Here is a 24,297-nt window from a genome sequence, read left to right as displayed (position 1 = left end):
TGCAGTCATAACCTGGAACATGTTACTCTGCTGTTAGAAAAGCTGAAAACTCAAGATACTGATTCACCCTCTGCCCCAACACAGACTAACATCACTGCCCAACTACAAAAAGCATTGTTTATTCAGAAGGAAAGTTGAAATTGAATAGATTCAGTAACTAATTTTGCTATCATCTCTTCACTTCCCAACATGCCTTCATTGTACTTTCAGAACCTGGAAATTTCACACCCGTGCGTGATGGGCCAGCAACTCCAAGGCTTCGTTCAGTGAGTTCCTATGGGAATATCCGAGCTGCTACTTCAGTGCGGAACTTGAATAAATCTCTTCAGAATCTTAATTTAAATGAAGAAAGTAAGTACAATTAGAGCATGTGATAAATAGGTGTTAGTATCAATAATAATTGGCTGGCACAGACTTCCTATGCATACGTAATTAATTTGCTGTGAATTCCAAAAGTTATTTGCAGCAGCGTATTGTGCTGACGTTCACTTAAAAACTCACCAGATGTAATACTGACAAATTGCAAAGCATACTGCATCTCTTCCTCCTCCATGTGTGGCTTAACAACTGGACGAAAAGATCAGTTCCTAAGTGTAGTAGTTTCTATACTTCATTATTTTGCATCCCAAATGGGTTCAGAAAACTAAACTAGCCAGCGCAGATCTAATTGACAGCCCACACAGTTTCCACCAGATCATAGAGTAGCCCTCTGAGACTTAGCAATTTTGTTTGGAACAGACAACTTCATACATAGTGAAGTTCAGACCCCCTAATAGGTTCAATTGAAATAAACAGGTTAATCATTCTATGTAGATTTATTCTTTGTTTCACTAATCAAATATTTATGTATAAGATTTTTACGTTTAGATCCAATCCCATCAAAATTGTTTCAAAAAGTACAGCCTTACTTGAAATCCTTCCCCGACTCACTGCGCCTATCTTCTCTGAAAATGTTTCCTGATCCCTCACGCTTTTCCTGATTTCTTCAATCTCCCTGCCCTCCGAGTTGGTTTCATCCACTGATTAACTCCTATTTCTACCAAAATGGTGACTCGCCTTCTACCCTTCTTGCACTCCCCACCCAACTCCTTCAGCTGATATCGTTAACAGTGCCATCTCCACAGCATCCCTGCCTTCAAATCTGCAATTATCAGCATTCTAAAAGCATCCGCCTTTGTCCTCTTTGTCTCTGCATTCCATATATTAAAAATAAGCTTAAAAATTGGTTAAAATCGCATCTACTTCGCAATTTGAAGTATCAATTTAAAATATTATCATTGCAATGAAAGATCTAAGATGAACACACACCAAGTACTTCACATGGTTAATTAATGAACCATTAATGAACCAAAAGCGCTCATAACGTTTTCCTGATGTTTATGTCAGTGATTAAGATTTCAGCATACTTCCATTTTAAAAACTCTCCATTTGAAAACAAGTAAATCTTCTGCAGTACAGGAAAACAACAACAACATTTGACCTAAAGATATTCAAAATCCGAAACCTGATTTGATCTTGAAAATTTGTATGATGTAAAATTCCATTATAAAATGAAATAAAAGTAATTGCGTTCCAACATTTATTGTAAAATAATTCAACTGTCTTCTTCAATTGAACTTTTACAATATTGAACCTGTTCAATGAACAAAGTGATCGTGAAGTGTTTAATGGTCACTATGTAATATCAGATATTACAAAGTGTTGATTGTGAACTTGTGTTTGATGAATGAAAAATAAATGGCCAGTTACAAAGTAGTAGTTCAATTCAGCAGTTACTTTTTCTAATGCCAACTGATCTGTAAAACTTACACCACTTCAGTAAAGTTGTCACTCTAAAACAATCCCCTCAGTATTTAGTCATGTTACAGAGTGTGTTCATGTTTAATTGAGGTTTAGAAAGTTTCTCCAATTAGTTGTTAATGCATTTAGCAATACTGTAGAGGCAACTGGCATCTTCAACCCTGACAATGTGTACCTCTTATTTCAGTTTTTCAAGGAAGATATTGTCCAACTGGAGTTGCAATCTGTTGTCAGTAAATAGTTGTTGAGCGGCGGAACTTCATTTTAAAAGGGGATGTGCTTTTTAAAACTAAACAGTTTATTCTGTTTCCTCAAAAGTTTCCATTCAAAAGCTTTTCCACCTGGAATGTGTATGTTTACCTTTTCCAACATCCCTTTTGAACATCATTGTACAAATTGTAAATGCAGATTGCCAGTGCCTTTTGGAATGTCCACATTTGAATAAATTTCTCGTGGCTCCTGTAAGAAAGTAACTTGTAACTAGTTCTCTCTCCTTCGAACAAGTCTGACTAAGTTTGAGAGCTGAGAAATGCCATAATTGCGGGCAAGAACTCTGTCGAATTGTGAATCATGATGTAGTGTTGGACTTCTGATATTAACCGTTCCAAAATGAGAATGACTAAAGATCAAATTTAAATAATGGTTAGTTGTCAGATGACCATTGGTCCTTTCACATGTCCATAATGTATTCCTGAAACGGCAGTTTGGAAATGCACTGTATTGCTTCCCAAATGGCAATACCAGAAACACTAGTCAAATACTTTCTTCCTCACCAAGTAGGAGGGAAAACTGTACTAGTTACCCTTTTGAGTCTCTGATTGACAAGGTGAAAAGTATATCTGTTTCCACATGCCTTCCACAGACTGATATTTGCAGAGGTTTGGGAGTAAATAACCTCACCAATCTCTTCACTATTGATCAAGTGAAAGAAAGTTAAATAATAACGCTTCAGTCCAGAATGCTTCATCAAAAAATGATGACTGAGACACTCAAAGCAATACCTTGGGGTGACTTGCTGTGATAAGGAATGAAAGCTTAAGGCAAAGAAATGAAGCAAGACTAAAATTCAGATGGTAACATAATTAAATGGTGAAAGAGAAAGTTTGATGTATTTATTGTCATTAGCTTTTCACTTCTATTTAAATTCCCCAGAATTTAATCTTGAGTTTCTCAAATCATATGAAGATTAGCATATTTTGCTTTGCAGTGAAGTGATTGAAAAATGCGTGTCACAATAATTTGATCCTTACAGAGATGGGGATGTAATTATGATGGTCTTACTAGGAAATTGTGTATTTAAACGTGACGTTGCTAAAGATGTTTAGTTCTTCATCTTTATTTTTATTCTGTTTCAGCCGGTGGTTCAAACCCATTCTCTCCTGGGTATCTAAGCACCAGCAGTAGCGCCAGTAGTACTCTGGGAAGCCCCGATAATGATGAGTACATCCTTTCATTTGAAACCATAGATAAAATGAGGAGAGTCAGTTCCTACAGCTCCTTGAATTCATTAATAGGTAAGACTTCATGATATCAATTTCTTGCGAGGTGCTTCTTAAATTTCTTCCCAGGATTAAATTTGGGGCCGGTTTGTTAAATTTAAATAATAATATACTCCTCAGTGAAACATATACATTGAAACATAGAAAATAGGAGCCGGAGTAGGTTCTTCAACTTCTCAAACCTGCTCCACCATTCACCATAATCATGGCTGATTATCATCTAGTTCAGTCCTCTGTTCCTGCTTCCCATTCTGTGGAAGCAGGCCATTTGCGCCATCAGGTCCACACGTCTGAAGAGCATCCCACCCACATCCCTCTTCCCCCGCCCCTCCCCCCACTCTATCCCTGTAACCCTGCATTTCCCATGGCTAACCTACCGAGTTTGCACATCCTTGAACACTATGGACAGTTTGGCATGCCCAGTTCACCTAACCTGCACATCTTTGGACTTTTGGAGGAAACCCATGCAGACACAGGGAGAATGTGCAAACTCTACACAGATAGTCACCCAAGATTGGAATCCCCTTGATTGTTTTATCCCTAAGAACTATTTCTAACTCCTCTCTGAAAATTTTCAGTGTTTTGGCCTCAACTACTTTCTGTGGCATTCCACAGACTCACTGTTCTCTGGGTGAAGAAATTTCTCCTTCTCTCTGTCCTCACTGACCTACCCCATATCTTTAAACTGTGACTCCCTGGTTCTAGATTCCCTGATAATCGGAAACATCCTTCCTGTGTTTACTTTATCTAGTCCTTTTAGAATTATACAGATTTTGGTGAGATATTCCCCTCATTTGGCTAAACTGCAGTCAATATAATCCTACCTGATTCAATCTCTCTCCATGCATCAGTCCGAGGAATCGGTTCTTCATTGTATGGATTCTACCCGAAATGGTAATGAATTTGGTACTCCACTTGAGCAAAGCTGGTTTAATCTTGGAATTAATTCACTTTACTTTTGTCCATGGTATTTAATTCTTAGAGTAAGTTGTTGCAGTAGCAAGCAAACTTTTTACTTATTTGTTTGGCTCTTGCTCCATTTTCACCCTGTTGCCTAACTCACCAAAAGATGCTGTTGCTGCATAACGTATATCAGATATGTCAATACCTAAAACAAAACAAAGACCTGCGGATGTTGAACATCTGGAAGAAAAGCAGAAATTGCTGGAAAAACAGGTCTGACATCATCTGTGGAAAGAATGCAGAGTTAACGTTTTGAATCCAACCTTCTTCAGAACAGCTTCAGCTTTGAGTAGTGAGTAGTTACACGATCGTGCTCATGGAGCTTGCAACATGATCACTGTAACCCTCAATGAATTGAGAGAAATGGTCAGCAGCTGTGAGAATGATCTCATACTTGGTGGAATCCAGAGCAACTTGTACAGTGCCTTGAAGGTACCAAACATTTAGTGGCTCCACACAAGTGCAAACAGACAAAGGGTGCCAGAAATGGAGGTGATGGGAATTGGACAGGTGACTTAAATATGGTGCTCAGAGGTAGATTTCAATCAGCATCTTTCAAAGAAGGGAATGGTAGAGGAGTGAAAATGTTTGGAAACAGGATCACACTGCACAGTACCTGGATGTGTAAAGCCTCCACAGTTTAACAGCTGCTTTTTCGCCTGCTAGAAGAATATGCAGGATTTTGCATCACTTGTGAAATTGTACTCGGGCAAGGAGGTACTGAGGGGAAGCATACAGGAGAAAATTGCTTGTAAAAGGGCACAGAGGCATTTATTCTTAATAAAAGTAATAACTTCTCATTTGAGCAAATTTAGTTAGCTGTCGTCCTTCTTTAATTTTCAGGCTGTACACTAACAAAAGCAACTTGAAGTTGATTGAATGCTTAATCAACTTAAATCCATTTGTTGGGAAATCTGGGGACATGGCTTCACTTAATATAAAAGCAGGATTAGATGCAAGATTACTATATGTTTACTCAATCTCCTATTAATTTAATAGCAAAGTGTGCTTGAATCACGGTATGAATGACGCCTCCATTTAAATTTCCACTGTTGAAGGAGATGAAAAGTTTTTAGGTATCACTTGTTCACCGCCTGAATCCTAATAGTAATGGTTTCTACAATCAGTCTTTGACCAGAACCATCATAACTTGGTCTGTATCCTAGACTTTATGATAGGTAAGAGATAAATTGACTACCTGATTCAATTATCGCATGTTAATTAGTGCAGCAATTTGCACATTCCATGGAAATATGGTTAAAATGATGGAATTGAAAATATTTCTCAATGTTTCCACAATGTTGAGATTTTAGAACATTGATGAAGTTGCACAATGAAGCAGTGGTCTTGACGTTTCTGTAGATTAGTGCAGTGTAACTTGTAACTTGTCAGTCGCAATGTTACAGGAAATCTGGTATTATGAATGATACCACAGTAAATTAACAAATTCAACTGGAAGAGCACAACAATCATAGGAAAAGCTAAACAGAGGACAGCCAGAGAATTTCTAGAAGCATGTCACTCATCCACGGACTCAATCAACAATCTCTCAGACCTAAACGCAATATGCCGGCTACTACAATGAACAACCGGAAACAGCAGGAACGGGACCAAATAAATTCCAGAAGAGACAGTCAAGCAGTGCTTTTACAGGATGCTCCAAAGCACTGAAAATGTCATCCAGACAGGGGGGCAAAATGTCTGCAAATCAACTTCCCAGCTCGGCGAACGTACCCACAACCACAACAACCGGCACCGAGTTACAAATCTTTACGCAAACCTTGAACACCTATGGGTGAGACATGCTAAGAGAAGCAAAGAAATGGGAATCCTGTGTCAACCATCTAAGTGCTACCTATGAACAACTCCAATTCCTTCTTGGAATCCGAAGGACTCAAATACTACCACCCTGTGTCAGACACAGACCACTAATTAACAACCCAAAAGCCAGAGAAATGGATAAAATGGTCTGAGTGATCCAGGTTATGATTGCAGATACATGCAACAGACTGCACAAGGGCAGATAAGAAATTGCGTGCCAAAAATTGTCAATTTCAAAAACAACCACTCAAAAGTGAACTGTGACAATCGAACAACCTAGCACCATAGGACAGAACAGAACCTCATAAAGAAAGAGAATGGCATTACAAGACAAAATAACAAAGCTAACCAACAGCAGAGAAGACTGACAGCTGGGTAAGAGACTTCACCAATAGACAGCCTCCAGATACAGAAAAAGCTGTACTAGCCAAAGGACTCAACTACAACTACAGGGATGCAGAAACAACAGACTTCCTAGCTGTGCTAGAACGTATCCTCAGAACTAAGGGACTAACTGAAGAGGCACCGCAAGCAGTCAGACAAACCATTATACCCTTACAAACAAAAAACATCAAATGAACAACCTCCACACCAAGGTCGAGAGTGTGGTGCTAGAAAAGCACAGCAGGTCAGGCAGTATCCAAGGAGCCGAAGAATCGACATTTCGGGCATAAGCCCTTCAACACCAAAGAGAGAGAAGGCCTGAAAACACACAAATGTCAAGAACATAATTGTAGTACTGGCGGATAAAGGCAGAATGATGGTTATTGTGGACAAGACCACATAAAGCAGAGAAACTATGACACCTACTTACAGAGGGATTCCCTACAATGTGAAACAGACCCTTCGGCCTAACCAGTCCACACCAACTCTCTGAAGAGTAACCTACCCAGACCCATTTGCCTCTGACCGATGCCCCCAACACAATGGGTAATTTAGCAAGACCAGTCCACCTGACCTGTGCCTCTTTTGGATTGTGGAGGAAACCAGAGTACCCAGAGGAAACCCACGCAGACACGGGGGAGAATGTGCAAACACCACATAGACAGTCGCCCAAGCCTGGAATAGAACCCAGATCTCTGGCGCTATGAGACTGCAGTGCTAACCACTGAGCCACTGTGCCACCCCCATGCCACAGCTAACCAATAGAATAAACAACATGTTACGAAACCTATACAAAAATGGACTGATAATCAGGATTGTCCAACAAAGGGTGAAACCAAAAAGCAGCAACACTCCTAGATTTTATGGATTACCAAAGGCACACAAACCAGGCATACCACTTAGACCCATTGTGACAATCCCAGGAACCCCATTGCATAAACAAAAGCTGAATCCTCATATCAGCGGATCCAAACACTCCATACAGTCATCACAGGAACTCCTAGACAACATCAAGAATGTAAACATAGACAAGGAAGAAGCAATAGTTTCTTTCGATGTAACAGCACTGTTCAGTTCAATTGTCAAAACTCTAGCCAGAGAGACAATAACCAACCTCCTGGACAAACTGAACAGTGACACATCGAGGAACCTATCAACAAGGACTGCATACTCAAACTACTAGACCTGTGCTTGATGACCCACTTCACATTCAACAGCCAAATATATGAACAGATCAATGGAACATCTATGGGCTCACCCATCTCTGGGCTTATAGCAGAAGCAGTGATGCAAAGACCGGAACAAACAGCCCCCTCTCATATCCAACCAAACTCTGGATCAGATGCGTGGATGACACTTTTGTAATTATTAAGAGAACAGAAATGGAGAACACGCACTGGATTATCAACATCACACTTACAGGGATCAGATTTACAAGAGAGGAGGAAATCAGTAATCAACTCTCATTCCTGGACGTGATGGTAGAAAGAACACAAAATGTGAATGCACCACAGAAGTGTACAGGAAAGCCACCCACATGGACCAGATCCTGAACAGCTGCATTAGGACCCTATTCAAAAGGGCTGCAACACACTGCAGCATTCCCGGTCTGCGAAGAGCACACCTTTACAGAGTCTTCACTAAGAACGGATATCCTCGCAACTTCATCTGTAGATGCCACACCAGCCACTCTACCTTACATAAAAAAAAGTCTCTGAACTGGCAGCCAGACTTCTCCAACCACTGGGATTCCTGACAGCCCATAAACCGACAGCCATGCTCAGACAGCAACTCACCAGAGCAATAATAAATTACACGATTCCATGCAAAGACTGCAAGAAATACTATATAGAACATATAGGCAGACAACTTGCAATCCACATCCATGACACCAACTCGCCACTAAACGCCATGATCAACTGTCCCTGGTAGCCATACACAGATGACAAGGCCCACAAATTTGACTGGGACAACACAACGATCATGGGGCAGCCAGAGAATTTGGAGAAGCATGGCACACGTCCACAAACTCCATTGGCAAGCACAATATAAACCCAATATACTGGCCATTACAGTGAACAACTGGAACTGGCAGCAGGAACGGAACCAAATAAATTCCAGAAGATACCATACAGCAGCGCTTCACATGAGGCTCCAAAGCACTGATGATGTCACCTAGACAGGGGACAAAACATCTGTAAATCAGCTTCTCAACTCGGCGAACATACCCATAACTGCAGCAAACGGCACGCAAGCTAAAATTCGTTTTGCAAACCTTGATTATGAAAAAAGATAATGTTTCTTCATAACCTGTTTAAAATGTTATCAAAATGGTTTCTTGTAGGTCGTTCTGTTTCCGAAAAGACTGATATCCCAGTCATTTCTCCGATGATGTTTGAGCACTGATTGACGTTGGAAGTATTGCTGCAGAGAGTATATTTCAGTTAAACTCTAAAGTGAAACGGTGCATTGTTTTTAAATTATTGAATGTGCAAATAAGCACTGAAAAGAACATGATACTACTGAGTATACTTCCCACACTATCTCCCTTGTGAAAGGGTTGTCAAAACAGTTTGAATATTGTGTGCAACCTTTCGCAACTTCAGAAAATCCCAGTGCAGTTTGAACCTGTGAAGTGTAGTCAGAATTCATGTGTGTTTGTGTGAGATGGTGGTGGTGTGTAGGGAGGGGGACATTGTTGGCTGGCCAGCATTTATGATCTGACTCTAGATGCCCTTGATGAGCTACCTTCTGAAACTGCTGAAGTACATGTTCTATAGGTAGACCCACAATGCTATCAGGGAGGGAGTTCCAGGATTTTCTTAGATTGCTTACAGTGTGGAAACAGGCCCTTCAGCCCAACAAGTCCACGTAGACCCATTCCCTTACATTTACCCCTTAACCTAACAGGACGGGCAATTTAGCATGGCCAACTCACCTAACCTGCACATTTTTTGGACTGTGGGAGGAAACCGGAGGAAACCCACACAGACCAGGGGTGAACGTGCAAACTCCACACAGTCAGTCGCCTGAAGCGGGAATTGAACCCGGGTCTCTGGTGTGAGGCAGCAGCGTTAACCACTGTGCCACCGTGCCGCCCATTTTTACCCAGGAAGTGAAGGAACAGTGATTACATATAATTTCCAAGTCAGGATGGTGAATGACTTGGAGGGCTACTTATAGGTGGTGTTTCCATGTGTCTGCTGTCCTTGTCCTTCTAAATAGAAATGGTCATGGGTTTAGAAGGTACTGTCAATTGGTGAATTCCTGCAGTGCATCTTGTAGAGAATGCACACTGTTGTTACTGAGTATTGGTGATGGAGAGAGTGGATGTTTATGGATATGATGCCAATTAAGTGGGCTACTTTGGTGTCAAGCTTTTTGAGCATTGTTGGAGCTGCACCCACCCAGACAAGTGCTCAATTTACTCTCAGCCTGCTCACACTAACAGCTGTGAGGTAATAATTAAATAATCTGTTGGTGGAGTGTTTTTTGGAGAGAGAAATATTGTCCAGGTCCTTGAGTACTCTTCTGTGGAATAACACTATGGGATGTCATATTCTACTTGAGAAGGCAGACAACAGTCTTGATCTAACATCTGATCTGAAAGATGACCCCTCTGATAATGCAGTGCATAATACTGTGGTGATGTGTCAGCCTGGAGTATGTACTCCAGTTTCTAGAGTTAACTGGCAGCTAACCTGGATAAATGCGAGGTAATGCGTTTTGGAAGGTCGAATTTGAAAGCTGAGTACAGGATTAAGGATAGGTTTCTTGGCAGTGTGGAGGAACAGAGGGATCTTGGTGTGCAGGTACAAAGATCCCTTAAAATGGCCACCCAAGTGGACAGGGTTGTTAAGAAAGCATATGGTGTTTTGGCTTTCATTAACAGGGGGATTGAGTTTAAGAGTCGTGGGATCTTGTTGCAGCTCTATAAAACTTTGGTTAGACCGCATTTGGAATACTGCGTCCAGTTCTGGTCGCCCTATTATAAGAAAGATGTGGATGCTTTGGAGAGGGTTCAGAGGAGGTTTACCAGGATGCTGCCTGGACGAGAGGGCTTATCTTATGAGGAGAGGTTGACTGAGCTCGGACTTTTTTCATTGGAGAAAAGGAGTAGAAGAGGGAACCTAATTGAGGTATACAAGATAATGAGAGGCATAGATAGAGTGATAGCCAGAGACTATTTCCCAGGGCAGAAATGGCTAACACGAGGGGTCATGGTTTTAAGCTGGTTGGAGGAAAGTATAGAGGGGATGTCAGAGGCGGGTTCTTGACACAGAGAGTTGTGAGAGCATGGAATGTGTTGCCAGCAGCAATTGTGGAGGCAGGGTTATTGGGGACATTTAAGAGACTCCTGGACATGCATATGGTCACAGAAATTTGAGGGTGCATACATGAGAATCAGTGGTTGGCACAACATCATGGGCTGAAGGGCCTGTTCTGTGCTGTACTGTTCTATGTTCTAATCTTCTGTTGTGTTTACACTGAACAATCAGCTTCCCCTTCACTGCCATAGAATGGATTTTTTTAACATTGTGGGGAAAATATTTTCGCTAAAGCCCTTTTGTCTGCAATTGTTTTTAATCCATAAGTAGTACATTCTTAAGGAAGATCGCTGAGGAAATGGAGAGAAAAGCTTTGACATTGTACTTCAATATGCTAGACTGTCAATGTCTTTAAGGAATAAAGGGCTATAAGTTGCATTGCATTTCTCCTGTAATTACAGGTTGAGGTTAGTTAAAGGTTTGTGCTGCCTTTGGCTTCATCATTTTGCAATGTATCTTTGAATAGATTCCATTTGTAACCTCTTCTGCCTTCTGTGAAAACAAAAGAGGGGGCTAAAGTATCAGAATTTAAATTACCTTAAGCTTTGGCCTTTTACAAGGAGAACTTTGTAGTTTTTAAGGCATAATCACCATATCAAGTTGTACACATTGCAAACTGCTGCATAAACTCACAACTCAAAGTGACACTATTTTCTCTGTCCTGTCAGAAGTAGAATATGCCATATCTGTAAAGGATTATTTAAATTATCTTCAATTTTTTGTGAGACTTTAAAATGTATTCACTATATGTATAACATCATAGTGAATCATTGGATGATCTGTTTTTTTAAATCAAGCTTACAAGAAATTGCTATTTATTGTCATTCTATTTTGATTTCAGCAAATGTGGTGTCAATTAGAGGAACTCGCAATGAAATGTGTGTGAGAAATCTTGATTAAAACAGCTGTCCTGTTCATAGTTACTGAGTTTGATTTTAATTTCAAGTCTAGTGTGCCTTTAAGCTGATGGTATTGTAAGGTTATTGCTGAGGCAATCTAAGAATGTTCTGGGCTATTGTTTAATCTTCATTGTTGGTTTATGTAATAGTCAATTATTCCAATTATTTGTTTTATTTCAAAATGTTGATCAAAGTAACTTTAAAATGTGTGGTAAGAAACTAATTTCGGGGAAGTGAAGGTTAAATGAAAATTAAAAGGGAGGATTTCCAAGTCCTCTCAGCGTATTGGAATGGCCAGAATATTTTATCCTCACTGACACGCAACACTGGAGGTCCCCCCAGGGGTGCGTACTCAGCCCCCTACTGTATTGACTGTATACCCATGACTCTGTCACCAAATACTAGACTAATGCCATTTACAAGTTCGCTGATGACACCACCATAGTCAGTCGAATCTCAGATGGCGACGAAACAGACCACAGACGGGAGGCAGAAGACCTGGAAAAATGGTGCACTGAGAACAACCTTACACTCAATGCCCGCAAAACCAAGGGAATTCATTATTGACTTGGGTTGTTACTTACACCACCGCCACCATCCCACCTACACACACACACGCATATTAACAGCACAGAGATGGACCGAGTGGAGAGCTTCAAGCTCCTGAGAGTGGTCATCCTCAATAAGCTTTCTTGGACTCTTCATGTGGATGCACTGGTTTCAAAGGCTCAACAACGGCTCCTCTTCCTCACGCAGCTGAGAAAATTTGGCATGATAGCGAATACCCGTACCAACTTGTATTGGTGCACCATTGAGAGCATTTTGTCTGGATGTATCACTACCTGCTATGGCAACTGTACCATTCAAGATCGGAGACGATTACAGAGTGTGGCGAACTCAGCCCGGACAATCATACAGGCTCACCTACCAGACCTGTTGTCAAGGAAAGGCTGCCAGCATTCTCAATGATCCATCCCACCCTGACGATGTTTTTCTACAATCTTTATCATCCAGGAGAAGGTACAGAAGCCTGAACACACACACCAGCCGGTTTCGAAACAGTTTCTACCCTACTGTTGTTAGAATACTGAATGGACTCTCAAACTCTTAACATTTGCCTGTACCTGTACCTTATTTTTGCCTCTGTTGTTATTTACTTATCTATGCTGCTTAACTCTGTGATCTGCCTGTTTTGCTCGCAAGGCAAAGCTTTTCACTGTGCCTCCATACACGTGACAATAAATTTAATTCAATTCAAACTGCATCATGATCTTGACCCAGATTCAAGAGCCGCAAGAAATTATTGATGAACCCAGCCTCCTGCACTTTAAAAGTTCTTAGAAGGGAGTGAGAAGGAACTTAGAGATAGAAAGAGCTAAACAAACTCTGCTTTTGTTGTCCTTCTTTATTGAAGAATTCTTCTTTAAAATTCCTCCTTTATTAAAGAAGTAAGACAAGTCAGAAGGGATGAAGATCTTAGAGGCTATAAACAGGCTTGAAGATGAGATTGGACATGGTCATCAATATTATGAATAACTAATACCACCAAAAGGCATGAGTAGAGTCTCCTAAGCAAATAAAGTTAAATTAAAAGCAATGACTTTTAATAAAAGCAAGACAGACCAAAAGGGTTGTCAAACAAATAAATATATATTTTTGTTTGAATACTAAGCAAGATTGAGGAGGTTATCTATTGAGGTGCCAATGAGCCTTGACTCAGTGAGACCCCCACCTCTGGTCAAAAGGTTTCAGGTTCAAGCTGAATTTTGAGATTTGAAAATATAATCTATGCTGACATTTCAGTGCATTACAGTGGGGGGGTGTTGCATTGTTAAGGTGCCGTCTTAAAAACAAGAACCCATCTATCCTGAGTTGTTTGTAAAACATGACCGTGCATTATTCAGCTATGAACTGATCAGTTATCCGACTCTCCTCTTCCACATGCTTTCTTCAACAGACCTAATAAAATAGATTGTTCATCTCATTCATTAGGTGATCTTGTTGTTTGTTTCCCAAAATGGTGACAATGGCTACATATAAAATGGACTTTCCATGAGATCCTTTGCAAAGTCCTGAGGTTGAGATATGTACTGTATAACGGGGATTCATTCATATTTAAGATTTATTGGATAGTAATTGGATGGTTGAGTAATACCAGGCTAGAAATAGGCTCACATGACACCCATAAGAGGCACAGATTCATTACTGTCGGTGTCAAACTTAGTGATAGCATGGAATTGGTTATGAGGACTAAATTTGAGGATTATCTGTATGTTAATAATCTAAAATAAAAGCTGACATGAATTCAATTCTCAACAAGTTTGAGAAATTGACTGTGAAAATACTGAAGACATGGTGTGCTTTCACTTTGAAAAAAGCAGTAGAGGAAGGCCACTTAAATGCAAGTGTAATGATTCAGAGCAATTCCTGGGAATGGGTAAGAAATTGGCTGGAGGATAGTGAGCTATGGGTAGTCCTTGGAGTGGTGAGTCAGGAAAGAAAACAGTTGAGTAAAGTATTCCAGTACTCTTTGTTGGGGTCACCGCTGTTTCTATTTTACATTCATCACTCAGGTTTTAAAACTTCTTTGCAAAGTGATACCGACTAGGTTTTGTGCCTGTTTGGGATATGAACCATGACACTTTAATTCAGAGACAATGGTGCTATGTTAAGCCATGGTTGAAAGCACCAATCACGGCACTCAGAAACCTAGCTGGCCTTCATATAATGCAACGGATCTTCTGTCAGCAGCAATTCTATAGTGGGTTTACGTTAGTCCAGTTAGTCTACGCATGGATGGCAATTTTGTCCATACACCCCTATATTTTTTTTCCTTTTCAATTGTTTTCAATCCTCTTTCGCATATTTCAGTTGTGCATTCCAAAACATCATTCTGACAAAGCTGACTTGTTCTTTTGCCAGTCACCTTAAACCTATGTCCTCTAATTATTGGGCTTCTCCCTCTAGAAATAGTTTTGTTTCTGTTTTCATTTTGGCTTTATCCTCAGTTAGTTAAGGGCAGTATGGTGGCTCAGTGGTTAGTGCTGCTGCCTCCCAACTCCAGGAACCCATGTTCGATTCCAGCCTCAGGCAACTGTCTGCCTGGATTTTCTCCAGGTGCTTCAGTTTCCTTCCACAGTTCAAAGATGTGCTGGTTAGGTGGATTTGTCATGCTAAATTGCCCCATAATATTCAAGGAAGTGCAGGCGATGTGGGTTAGCCATGGTAAATGTGGGTTACGAGGTTAGGGTCAGTGAGAACAGGGGACAAGGGGTCAGTGTAGGTAGGATGATGTTCAGAGGGTCAGTGCAGGCTTGATGGGCTGAATGGCCTCAGTCTGCACAGTAGGAATTCTGATTCTGTGACATCCCTAACAACATTGATTTTGCTATCTTTCCACCTTGTATGGCTTCTGAGAATTCAGGCAACAAGAGATTTCTAATGAATGAACAAATAAACAGAATGTCTCTAACATCTGCAAGCTTTTTCAGCACTTGTCAGGAACCTACCATCTTCCAATGAATTGTTGCCAGAACTGACAACTCTTAAATTAAAACTTTGTCAGTACAGATTCATGCAGTTTGTCAGGTGAAGTGTTTGACAATGGACAGTTTGTCAGTGCTGCTGTCTGCAGAACCAGGATGAGCTCCAAGGTTTTGAGTTTTATATTGGAAGATGCTAACAGCATATCAGGCTTTCAAGAGAGTTGGGGGGAAGGGGAGTGGAGTAGCAGAAGGGGGCTTGCTGTTGCGCAGGGGTGAGTATAGTGGCTATCACTAAGGAAAACCTACTGGGGAAGCTGAAAGGCTTAAGGGTTGATAAGTAGCCCAGACCAGATGGGCTACATTGCAGAGATCTGAAGGAGGCATTGGTGCTGATCTTTCAGGAATGACTTGAGTCTGGGAGATTCTCAGAGAACAAGAAAATAGCTAATGTCTTACCCCTGTTTTAAGAAGAGAGGGAGGCAGAAGTCTGGTGACTATAGGTGGTTCGCCTGACTTCAGCTGTTGTTGAGATATTAGAGTCCATTATTAACGACGAGATTGTGAAGTACTTGGAAGTGCATGATGCACTAGAGCTGAGTCAGCACAGCTTCAGCAAGTGGAGGTCATGCCTGACAAAATTATTAAATCTTTTGAGGAGGTAACGAGTGAATTAAACAAAGGAGAGTCAATGGAAGTGATCTATTTAGATTTTCAGAAGGTCTTTGACAAGATGCTACACTGGTGGCTGCTAAATAAGATAAGAGCCCAAAATGGCAAGGGGCAAGCTATTGGCATGGATAGAGGATTGGCTGACTGTCAAAGACAGAGAGTGGGGATAAAGGGGTCTTTTTCATGACGGCAGACAGTGCCTAATGGAATTCTGCAGGGTTTCTTGTTGGGAGTGCAAGTATTCACTTTATACATTAATCATATGGACGAAGGAACGAGGGCATTGTTGATAAGTTTGCAGATGATACAAAGGTAGTTGAAATGACAAGTAATGTTGAGAAAGTGGGCAGACTGCAGGCTAGGAGACTATGCGAAGAAGTGCCAGATAGAATACAATGCGGGCAATTTGAGGTCCGCAAGTCCTCATATGACAAGCCCTTCATAAAATATAGGAGCTAGCTGTATGAATGCAGCATTAAGTCATGGTGCTAAGCCACTTGGGCTTGATCTGTACTCTAGCTTATTTTGGCTGTGACAACAGTTCAGATAATACACTTCCCTCAACAGTTCTAGCCTGTACATGTCAAAACCTGATCATTAGCTCTCATCCCTGGTGGGTTTTGTGGACATCATTGGGGATCATACTTTATGACTGTTGACTGACTTTTAAGAAAATGTTCATGATTCACAACAAACATATATCCGAGTGAGAAAGAAGGATTCTAGCACAGTGATAAGGCAACCACAGTTAACCAGGGAATTGAAGTGTCAAATTGAAAGACAAGTATGTAAATTGTCAAAAGTTCGAGGGAAGTCAGAAGATTGCGCATGTTATAAATATCAACAAAAGATGACCAAAAAAAAAAGAACTTGCAAGTTGTGTCAAACAGATAGTAAGAACTTCTTCAAGTATGTAAAATGAAAAGAGAGATCAAAGTAAACATTGACCTCTTGGAAAGCAAGGCTTGAAAAAGTAATGGATAACCAAGAAATGGCAGGGCAGTTGAAAAAATACCAGTCTGCACAGTAGAAGACAACATAACATCCCACAAGTACTAAATAATCAAGGGACAAAAGGAGAAGAGGAAATAAGTACAATAACTGTTAGGAAAAAAAAGGGACTCTGGAGAAACTAATGGGGCCAAAGACCAGTAAATCCTCTGGACATCATGGAATGCATCCAAGGATATTGAAAAAAGTAGCTACAGGGGGTAATATGTGCAGCTGTAGTCACCTTCCAGAAATCCTTAGATTCTGGAAAAGGCCGAGAGAATTGGAAAACTGAAAGTTTAACACATTCATTAAAAAAGGGAAGGGGATAAGTAAAATCAGGTAACTGAGGGTCAATTTGCTGAACATCTGTTAATGGGAAATTGTTTGAGTCATTATAGATATAATAGCATAATATTTAGAACTATGTAATATGATCAAGCAATATCATGAAGGGTAAAGAGGCAGTAACAAGTTGAACAGGTAAATGGTAGAGTAGTGGATGTAATGTATTTGGATTTCCATGAAGCATCTGACATATTAACACACCTTAGGCTAGTTAATAAGATGAGAGCCTGTGATGTTGGAAATAATACATTAGCATGGGTAGAGTATCAGCTAACAAATGGAAGACAAAGCTGGGGGTGAAAGGGTGGGGTCATTTTCAGGTTGTCACACCGTAACTAATGGAGTGCCACAGGGATCAATGCTGGAATCATAAATATTTAACAATATTAATGACTCCGATGAGAACCAAGTTTATACATTGACACAAAAAATGGGTGAGAGCGCAAGTGCTGAGGATGACTCAAAGTCTGCAGTGAAATATAGACAGATTAAGCAAGTGGGCAGAAACTTGGCAGATGGAAGATAATATGGGAAAATATTAGGTTATACACAAAAAGAGGAGCTGAGTATTTATTTAAATGGAGAAAGACTGCAGAAAAGTAAAGAGCAGAGGGATTTGGGAATCCTTGTTCATAAGCTGCAAAAGGCTGGGTTCCAAGTTAAGCAGGTAATAGGGAAAGCAAATAGAATGTTGGTTCTTATTTCAAACGGGGGTGGAATATTAAAATAAGGAGGATTTGCTAAAACTCTACAAGACATTAGTGAGGAGAAAGTGAGGACTGCAGATGTTGGGGATCAGAGCTTAAAAACATGTTGCTGGACCTGCTGTGCTTTTCCAGCAACACATTTTTAAGCTCTTGACTTGCTGCGCTTTTCCAGCAACACATTTTAAGACATTAGTGATACAAGGTTTACTAGATTGTTCCCAGATACGCTCTTCGAGAAGAGTTTGTTTAGGATGCATCTGTACTCATGAAGTTTTGTGGACTGAAAGATTACCTTATTGAAAAATGCAAGACTCTTAGGGGAATTGGATTAGCTGCAGAAAGGTTGTTTTCCCATTGTAGGAAAATCTAGGACCAGTGGGCATAATTTCAAAGTAAGGGGTGATGTATGTTGACCCAGTGGTGTCACCACTAGACTATTAATCTAGTGACCCAGGTAATGTTCTGAGGACCTGAGTTTAATCCTGCCATGGAAGGTAGTAGAACTTGAACTCAATTTTTTAAAAAACTGCAATTGCAAGTGTAATGATGACCATGAAACCATTATCAATTGTCGAGAAAAACCCATCTGTCTCACTAATGTTCTTTAGGGTAGGAAGTTTGCCATTCCTATCTGTTCTGGCATACATATGATTCCACACCCATAGCAATGTGATTGAATCTTAACAGCAATAAACGCTGTCCCAGCCATGTTGCCAAAGTCCAAGGAATGATTACTTTTAAAATGTAAAAATTTAAGATGGGTGAAGAAGTATGTAAGTTTGCTCACTTAGCTTGAAGGTTTGTTTTCAGGTGTTTATTCACCATACTAGGTAACAGGGTCTCTGATGAAGCGCTGGTAATATGTCCCACCTCTGTCTTTATAGGTTTTGGTTTCTTAAGGTGGGTGATGTCATTTCCGGTTCTCTTTTTATCAAGTGAATGTAGATAGGATCTAAATTAGTGTTTAATGAAGGAGTTCGAAGAAGTATGGCAAACTAACCAGAACTCCATCAAAAAACATATCAATTTAGATCTTATCTAACTTCCCTTGAAAAAAACTGAAAATGACATCACGCACCTTAAGAAACCAGGACCTGTAAGTAGAAAAGTGGGATATACCATCAGTGCTTCACTGGAGACTCTTACTCATTATGTTATCTAATATGGTGATCGAACTTCTGAAAGCAAACCTTCAACCTCAGCCAGTTAGCTTACATACTTATCATCAACCTGAGCTTCAAATCTTCTCAAAAATCACCAACAGGTGAAGAATTTCATTCTGAGGGTTGGGAATCTGGAATTCTTTACCACAGATGACTGTGAAGCTTGGGCATCTAAATATAATCAGGGCCAGGATAGATATCTTTTTAATCATTAAATGAATCAAGGTTTATGGTAGAAATGCAGGAAAGTGGACTTTGAGGATTTTGAGATTAGTCATAATTTCATTTCATGGTGGGGCAGATTTGATGGACTAAATAGCCTAATTCTGCTCCTGTGTCGTTCGGTCTCTACCGTGGTGAAATCCTTCTCACTCACTCTCTCTCCCCCTTTTTCTCCCCACACCTTTCTTTCTCTCTCTTCTCCCCTACCCTCCACCATTCACAATGGCATGCAACAGGCAAAGTTCACAATGAATGTCTGGTGATTTTGACATGCAATAGGCAACAGACCACAACCTCAAATTGTACCACAGCAAAAGCAAATGCCTTCAGAAAGAGGAATATATTGACACAAACAGTCTTCGTTGTTGCCCTGACTTTGTCTCTAGAAAATGTCCATCAATAGTCACAACCTTTGTTTCAACTCCATTGTTTCGTTTCTATCTTTTATATGGACAGTCAACTCATTAAAGTTTGCTGTCAAAATCTGCAAAGAAGCCAACAATGCATTATCACTGGTATTGCATGCTAATCAAGAAGCAAGTGTAAGAACTATCCTTCATTTGATCAAAACTGAGCACTTTTATGTTGCTTCATAAAGAAACTTGAAAGTATCACCTTGTTCAAAGAATACAGGATTTATAGATTTGAGCAATGATCTAGTTGATAATGTAGGATGAAAGACTTGTTTCATTCTAACCTTCTAGGCATCCAAACTGCAACTCAGTTGCCTTCTAAAAAGGGGCCAGGAGACATCCATGACTGTAGACTTCTGTCTCAAAACAAAATTTCGAATTCAGTTGCTTCTGCATGAATTTATTATGCTATTCAATTCTTCATAACTTGTCCTCAAATGGGCTAAGAAAACTAACACAAGCAAATATTCCTGATGTTGGAAGTCTGAAAATTGAGCAAAGTGCTGGGAATACTCAGAAGAGTGTGGTGCTGGAAAAGCACAGCAGATCAGGCAGCATGCAAGGAGCAGGAGAATCAGCGTTTCGAGCATAAGCCCTTCTTTAGGATGCTCCCTGACTGGCTGTACTTTTCCAGCACCACACTCTTTGACTCTGATCTCCAGCACCTGCAGTCCTCACTTTCTCCTAGTTGATTATAACCTTACTGCGAAACCTTTCCAAGAATGCTTACCTTGAAGAAGTTCTCCTCTTCTCTCTACAAGGATCTCAGTGAGTTTCTTTCTCACTGCACCCTCCAGGTTATCTCCTCGGTCCTGAAGCTCTTCAGCCACGTCCTAAAGCAGACTCACTACCACAGCCACAGCTCCTTCCTCAACACCTGCCTCCAAGAACAAACTGATCTTGCAGGGACTCCCAACTACATTGAGACCATCGCACTTTGGACCTGAATGGGACAACCAGTACCTACAACAAATCCAAAATTAGAAATACTCCCCAGATCTGGAGGCATTGTTCGAGAGCGAAGGCTTAATCATTTTGAATTGGCATCAACTTGCAATATTAAGTATGCTTCTCTCCATTGATGCCATTAGACTTTCTAACTTTCTCCAGTACTTCATTTATGTGAAACACCAACCTGTTTTGGAATTCTGTACAATTCTAACAATTTAACAGGCATTAACTGGCTAGCCCAGTCTTTGTTGCCTATCTTTAATTCCTGTTAAAGAGCTGATGGTTGTGCTTTCTTGGAGTATGATAGTAGGTGAGGTGTTGGTACATATAGTGCTATCCGGAAGGGAATTGTAGGTTTTGATCTAGTGTAGGAACAGCGATACAGTTCTAAGTCTGGATGGTGTATGGTTTAGAGAGGACATTGAATTCTAATTTGCTTAGAAATGCTAGTAAATAATTGTAATTGAATGTATATAACTGCCATGTGCAGTATAGTAAGGTTTAGCAAAGGTATTGAAAACCATTATGCTTAAATGTATGTTAATACTACTATACTTGAAATTAAGTTGAATTGGACTAATTTGTATGAGTTCTTTTGCAAAATATATTTAATGTATAGAAAATACCAATTCAAGCATTTGTTCCGATTATGATGGAATGATATGTAATTGCATAGCACTCACATCTTGCTGTGCTAAAATTGCAAGTGCAACTCTGAATTACAGGGAGGGGATAGTTCACATCAATGATGAGTTTTAATTGTGTCTCTTAGCTTATTATCCTATTGAATTTCTGATTTGATGTAAGCTTTGACAGTCATAGACTTAAAATTCCAAATGCTGATTGGCAAAGTCTTAGGTTTGATCCTCCTACCAGAGCTGAATAGGCTGATTTCTGCAAGGGCTGGTGAAAATGGTAGAAATGGAGGAGGTTTCCTGATCATGATGTCTATTGACTTCTAATGAAATAGACATAGCTATGGGTATTGGCCTGGACAATATCAAACACAGCTTAAATAGTCCGTACTTTGCTTTAATTCTTTCTATGAGATGAGGCTGTTGCTGCCAAGGCTAGCATATATTGTGCATCCCTAATTGTCCTAGAACCAAGTGCCTTGCTAGGTATTTGAGTGCAGTTTGAAGTGAGCCACTTTGCTGAGGGTCTGGAGTAGGTAAGGACTGCAGATTTCACTCCCTATTGGCATTAACAAACCATATAACACCTTGCCACATTTGATGATGGATGTGTAGTCGCCATCACAGAGACAAGTTTCCCATTCCAGATTGGATTAATTGAACATAAATCCCACAAGCTACTGTGACGAGATCTGAGTCAACATTTCCTAAGCCTGGCCCTCTGGATTACTAGTCCATTATTGAGTCACCATCTCAAGAGCGAGTTGGGTTCACTGAGTATCAATTTAAATGTTTCAGAGCAGACCCATTACATTTGGATATCATTGCAAATCCATGTATTGTACCTTAGAATTGTAAATCAAGTATGGAACATCAGATGAAACTTTGTGCTTTGTTGGAGATGCAAGATTCTGTGAAAACCTACATTCTCTGACATAAGAATGTGAAGTTTATAAGGCCATAGCATTGTGAAGACTCAAATGTCTCTTGGACATATATTGTATAAGCATATTACGATGGGCAGAAACATTTCATTTATATGTTATGTAAGTGTCCTAAATATTCAGTTGCTGCTCCTTGGGAACGATCTTTCTTTTAAAAAAAAACTACATAATTCATGATTCTGACAATCTTTCAGATTCAACAAGCCAGTCTTCAAATAAATGAGATATTTTGCTAAATATTCATATGCAGGGCAGAAAGCTGCTTTTCCCTGCTCTACACAATGATGAATCTAATTGCTTTTCCCTCTGCCTGAAGAAAGTTGGTATGTTGGCATGTGTACCTATGAAATATGCACACACATATATGACTGAGAGCTGGTTGATATTTCAGTTCCTGTGTCCACTGCACTCTTCTAATTGATTTCTGTGGCACTGCAGTGATAATGGTTGTGTACTGCCGTTGATTTCCCAGGCATCTTGTGATATGCCAAAATGAGTGTGCGCTGCAGATTAGACGTTGTCAAAAGCCACAAAGGCACATATGGTCCATTGTGTTCTTCAAATGACTCAACAGTGACCTCTAATAGAAAGTCAGATGCCATGAGGCAAGATCTCAGTTAACTTTTATCAATCCTGGCAAAGCAGCATTGGTATTTTACCACTATAGGTACACAAGCCCGAGGATAAAAGCAAGAAAAATATTTGTCCTGAAATTGCAGGTACAATTTGGAATGCAAAGGCCTTGCACTTGAGATTAAGTGAGTCTGTTCGCAATATTTCACCCCCAGAAGATTGTCCCATTTCATATTCCTGCCATATTAACATTTCACCTTCCTAACATTGCCTGATTTCATCTCTGTCTCAGCTCATCTACTACTGAGCTTCATGCATTCCTTCGTTGCCTGAAGATTTAGCTATCCTGTGCACTCATGGCATATCTCGCTCATTCTACCTTTCATAAATATAATTAACCAAAATCCTGTTGCCTGTGTTTTAATGTGCACCAAGTCTGCCTCTCCGATGGACTCCAGTATGTGCTGACTTTGGCTCTTGGTTAGACAACAGGAATTCTCATCCTTGTTATCAAAACCGCTTTGGCCTTGCACGTTCCTCTGGCCACACAACCCTTCAAGATATCAGCGTTATTCTAATTCTGGCCTCCATACATTCCCAACTTTGTTTGCTTTCTATTGCCTGGGCCCCAAGCTCTACAACACACTCCCAGGATACCTCTGTCTTTTAAGACATTACTTAAAATCCACCTTTTTTGAGCAAGCTCTCATCTCCTCTGATAACTTTGTCCTCCAATGAAGCATCTTTGGATTATGCCTATGCAAGATTTCTCTTCACACATGAAATGTGGGCATCGCTGACTGGGACAATATTTAGTGTCCCTCCCTAATTATCCTTGAGCAGTTAGAGGGGCAAACTACCATCTTGAGTTGATGGGGTGTAGGTACAGCTGCAGTGCTGTTAGGAAGGTGACATTGAAGAAATGGTGATATAGTACCTAAAGAACCTTGTAGGTAATGTTGTTCCCTTACATCTCCTGTCCTTGTCCTGGGTGGTAAAGGTCTTGTATTTGGAAAGTATTACTAAGAAGCCTTCAATACACAACATCCGGAATGGAGAGGTGACATGTTTAAAGTAGAAGCTGGGGTGACAGTCAAATGGGCTGCTTTGTGCTGAATGGTGTCAAGCGTCTTGAGCGTTGTTGGAGCTGAATGCACCCAGGCAATTGGGGAGTATTTCATCGTACTTATGGCTTGTGGTTTGCACATGATGGACAGACTTGGGAATCAGGAGGCAGGTTACTCGCCACAGAATTGCTAGTCTCTGATCTGCTCTCGTAACCGCAGGACTAATATGGCTCTTCCAGGTCAGTTTTGGGTCACTGGCAAACCCCAGGATGTGTTTGATTAAAATATGTTGCAGTGCATGTTAAAGGTATGGAGACCTTTCGAATCTGTTTTCAAGAATTAGAACTCTGACCATTTGGTGACTGCACAATTGATTCACAATAACATTAAGATGCTGTGTTTCTCTGTGTAAAACATTAAAGCTAATGTTCAGTCA

General features: G+C 40.3%; 1 protein-coding gene across 1 annotated transcript in view; it reads left to right on the top strand.

Annotated features, from left to right (window-relative positions):
• rptor (regulatory associated protein of MTOR, complex 1) overlaps positions 1-24,297 on the top strand; it is a 383,050-nt gene that overhangs the window by 228,342 nt on the left and 130,411 nt on the right. Inside the window, exons 19-20 of the mRNA XM_060844826.1 lie at positions 211-351; positions 3,156-3,314. Coding sequence (XP_060700809.1) covers positions 211-351; positions 3,156-3,314 — 300 coding nt within the window. The remainder of the gene's footprint in view (positions 1-210; positions 352-3,155; positions 3,315-24,297) is intronic.

The sequence above is a fragment of the Hemiscyllium ocellatum genome, chromosome 25 (genome assembly GCF_020745735.1).
Source record: "Hemiscyllium ocellatum isolate sHemOce1 chromosome 25, sHemOce1.pat.X.cur, whole genome shotgun sequence".
Classification (NCBI taxonomy): domain Eukaryota; kingdom Metazoa; phylum Chordata; class Chondrichthyes; order Orectolobiformes; family Hemiscylliidae; genus Hemiscyllium; species Hemiscyllium ocellatum.
Note: the sequence above shows the minus strand (reverse complement) of the source record. Positions and strands in the feature narration are given on the sequence as shown.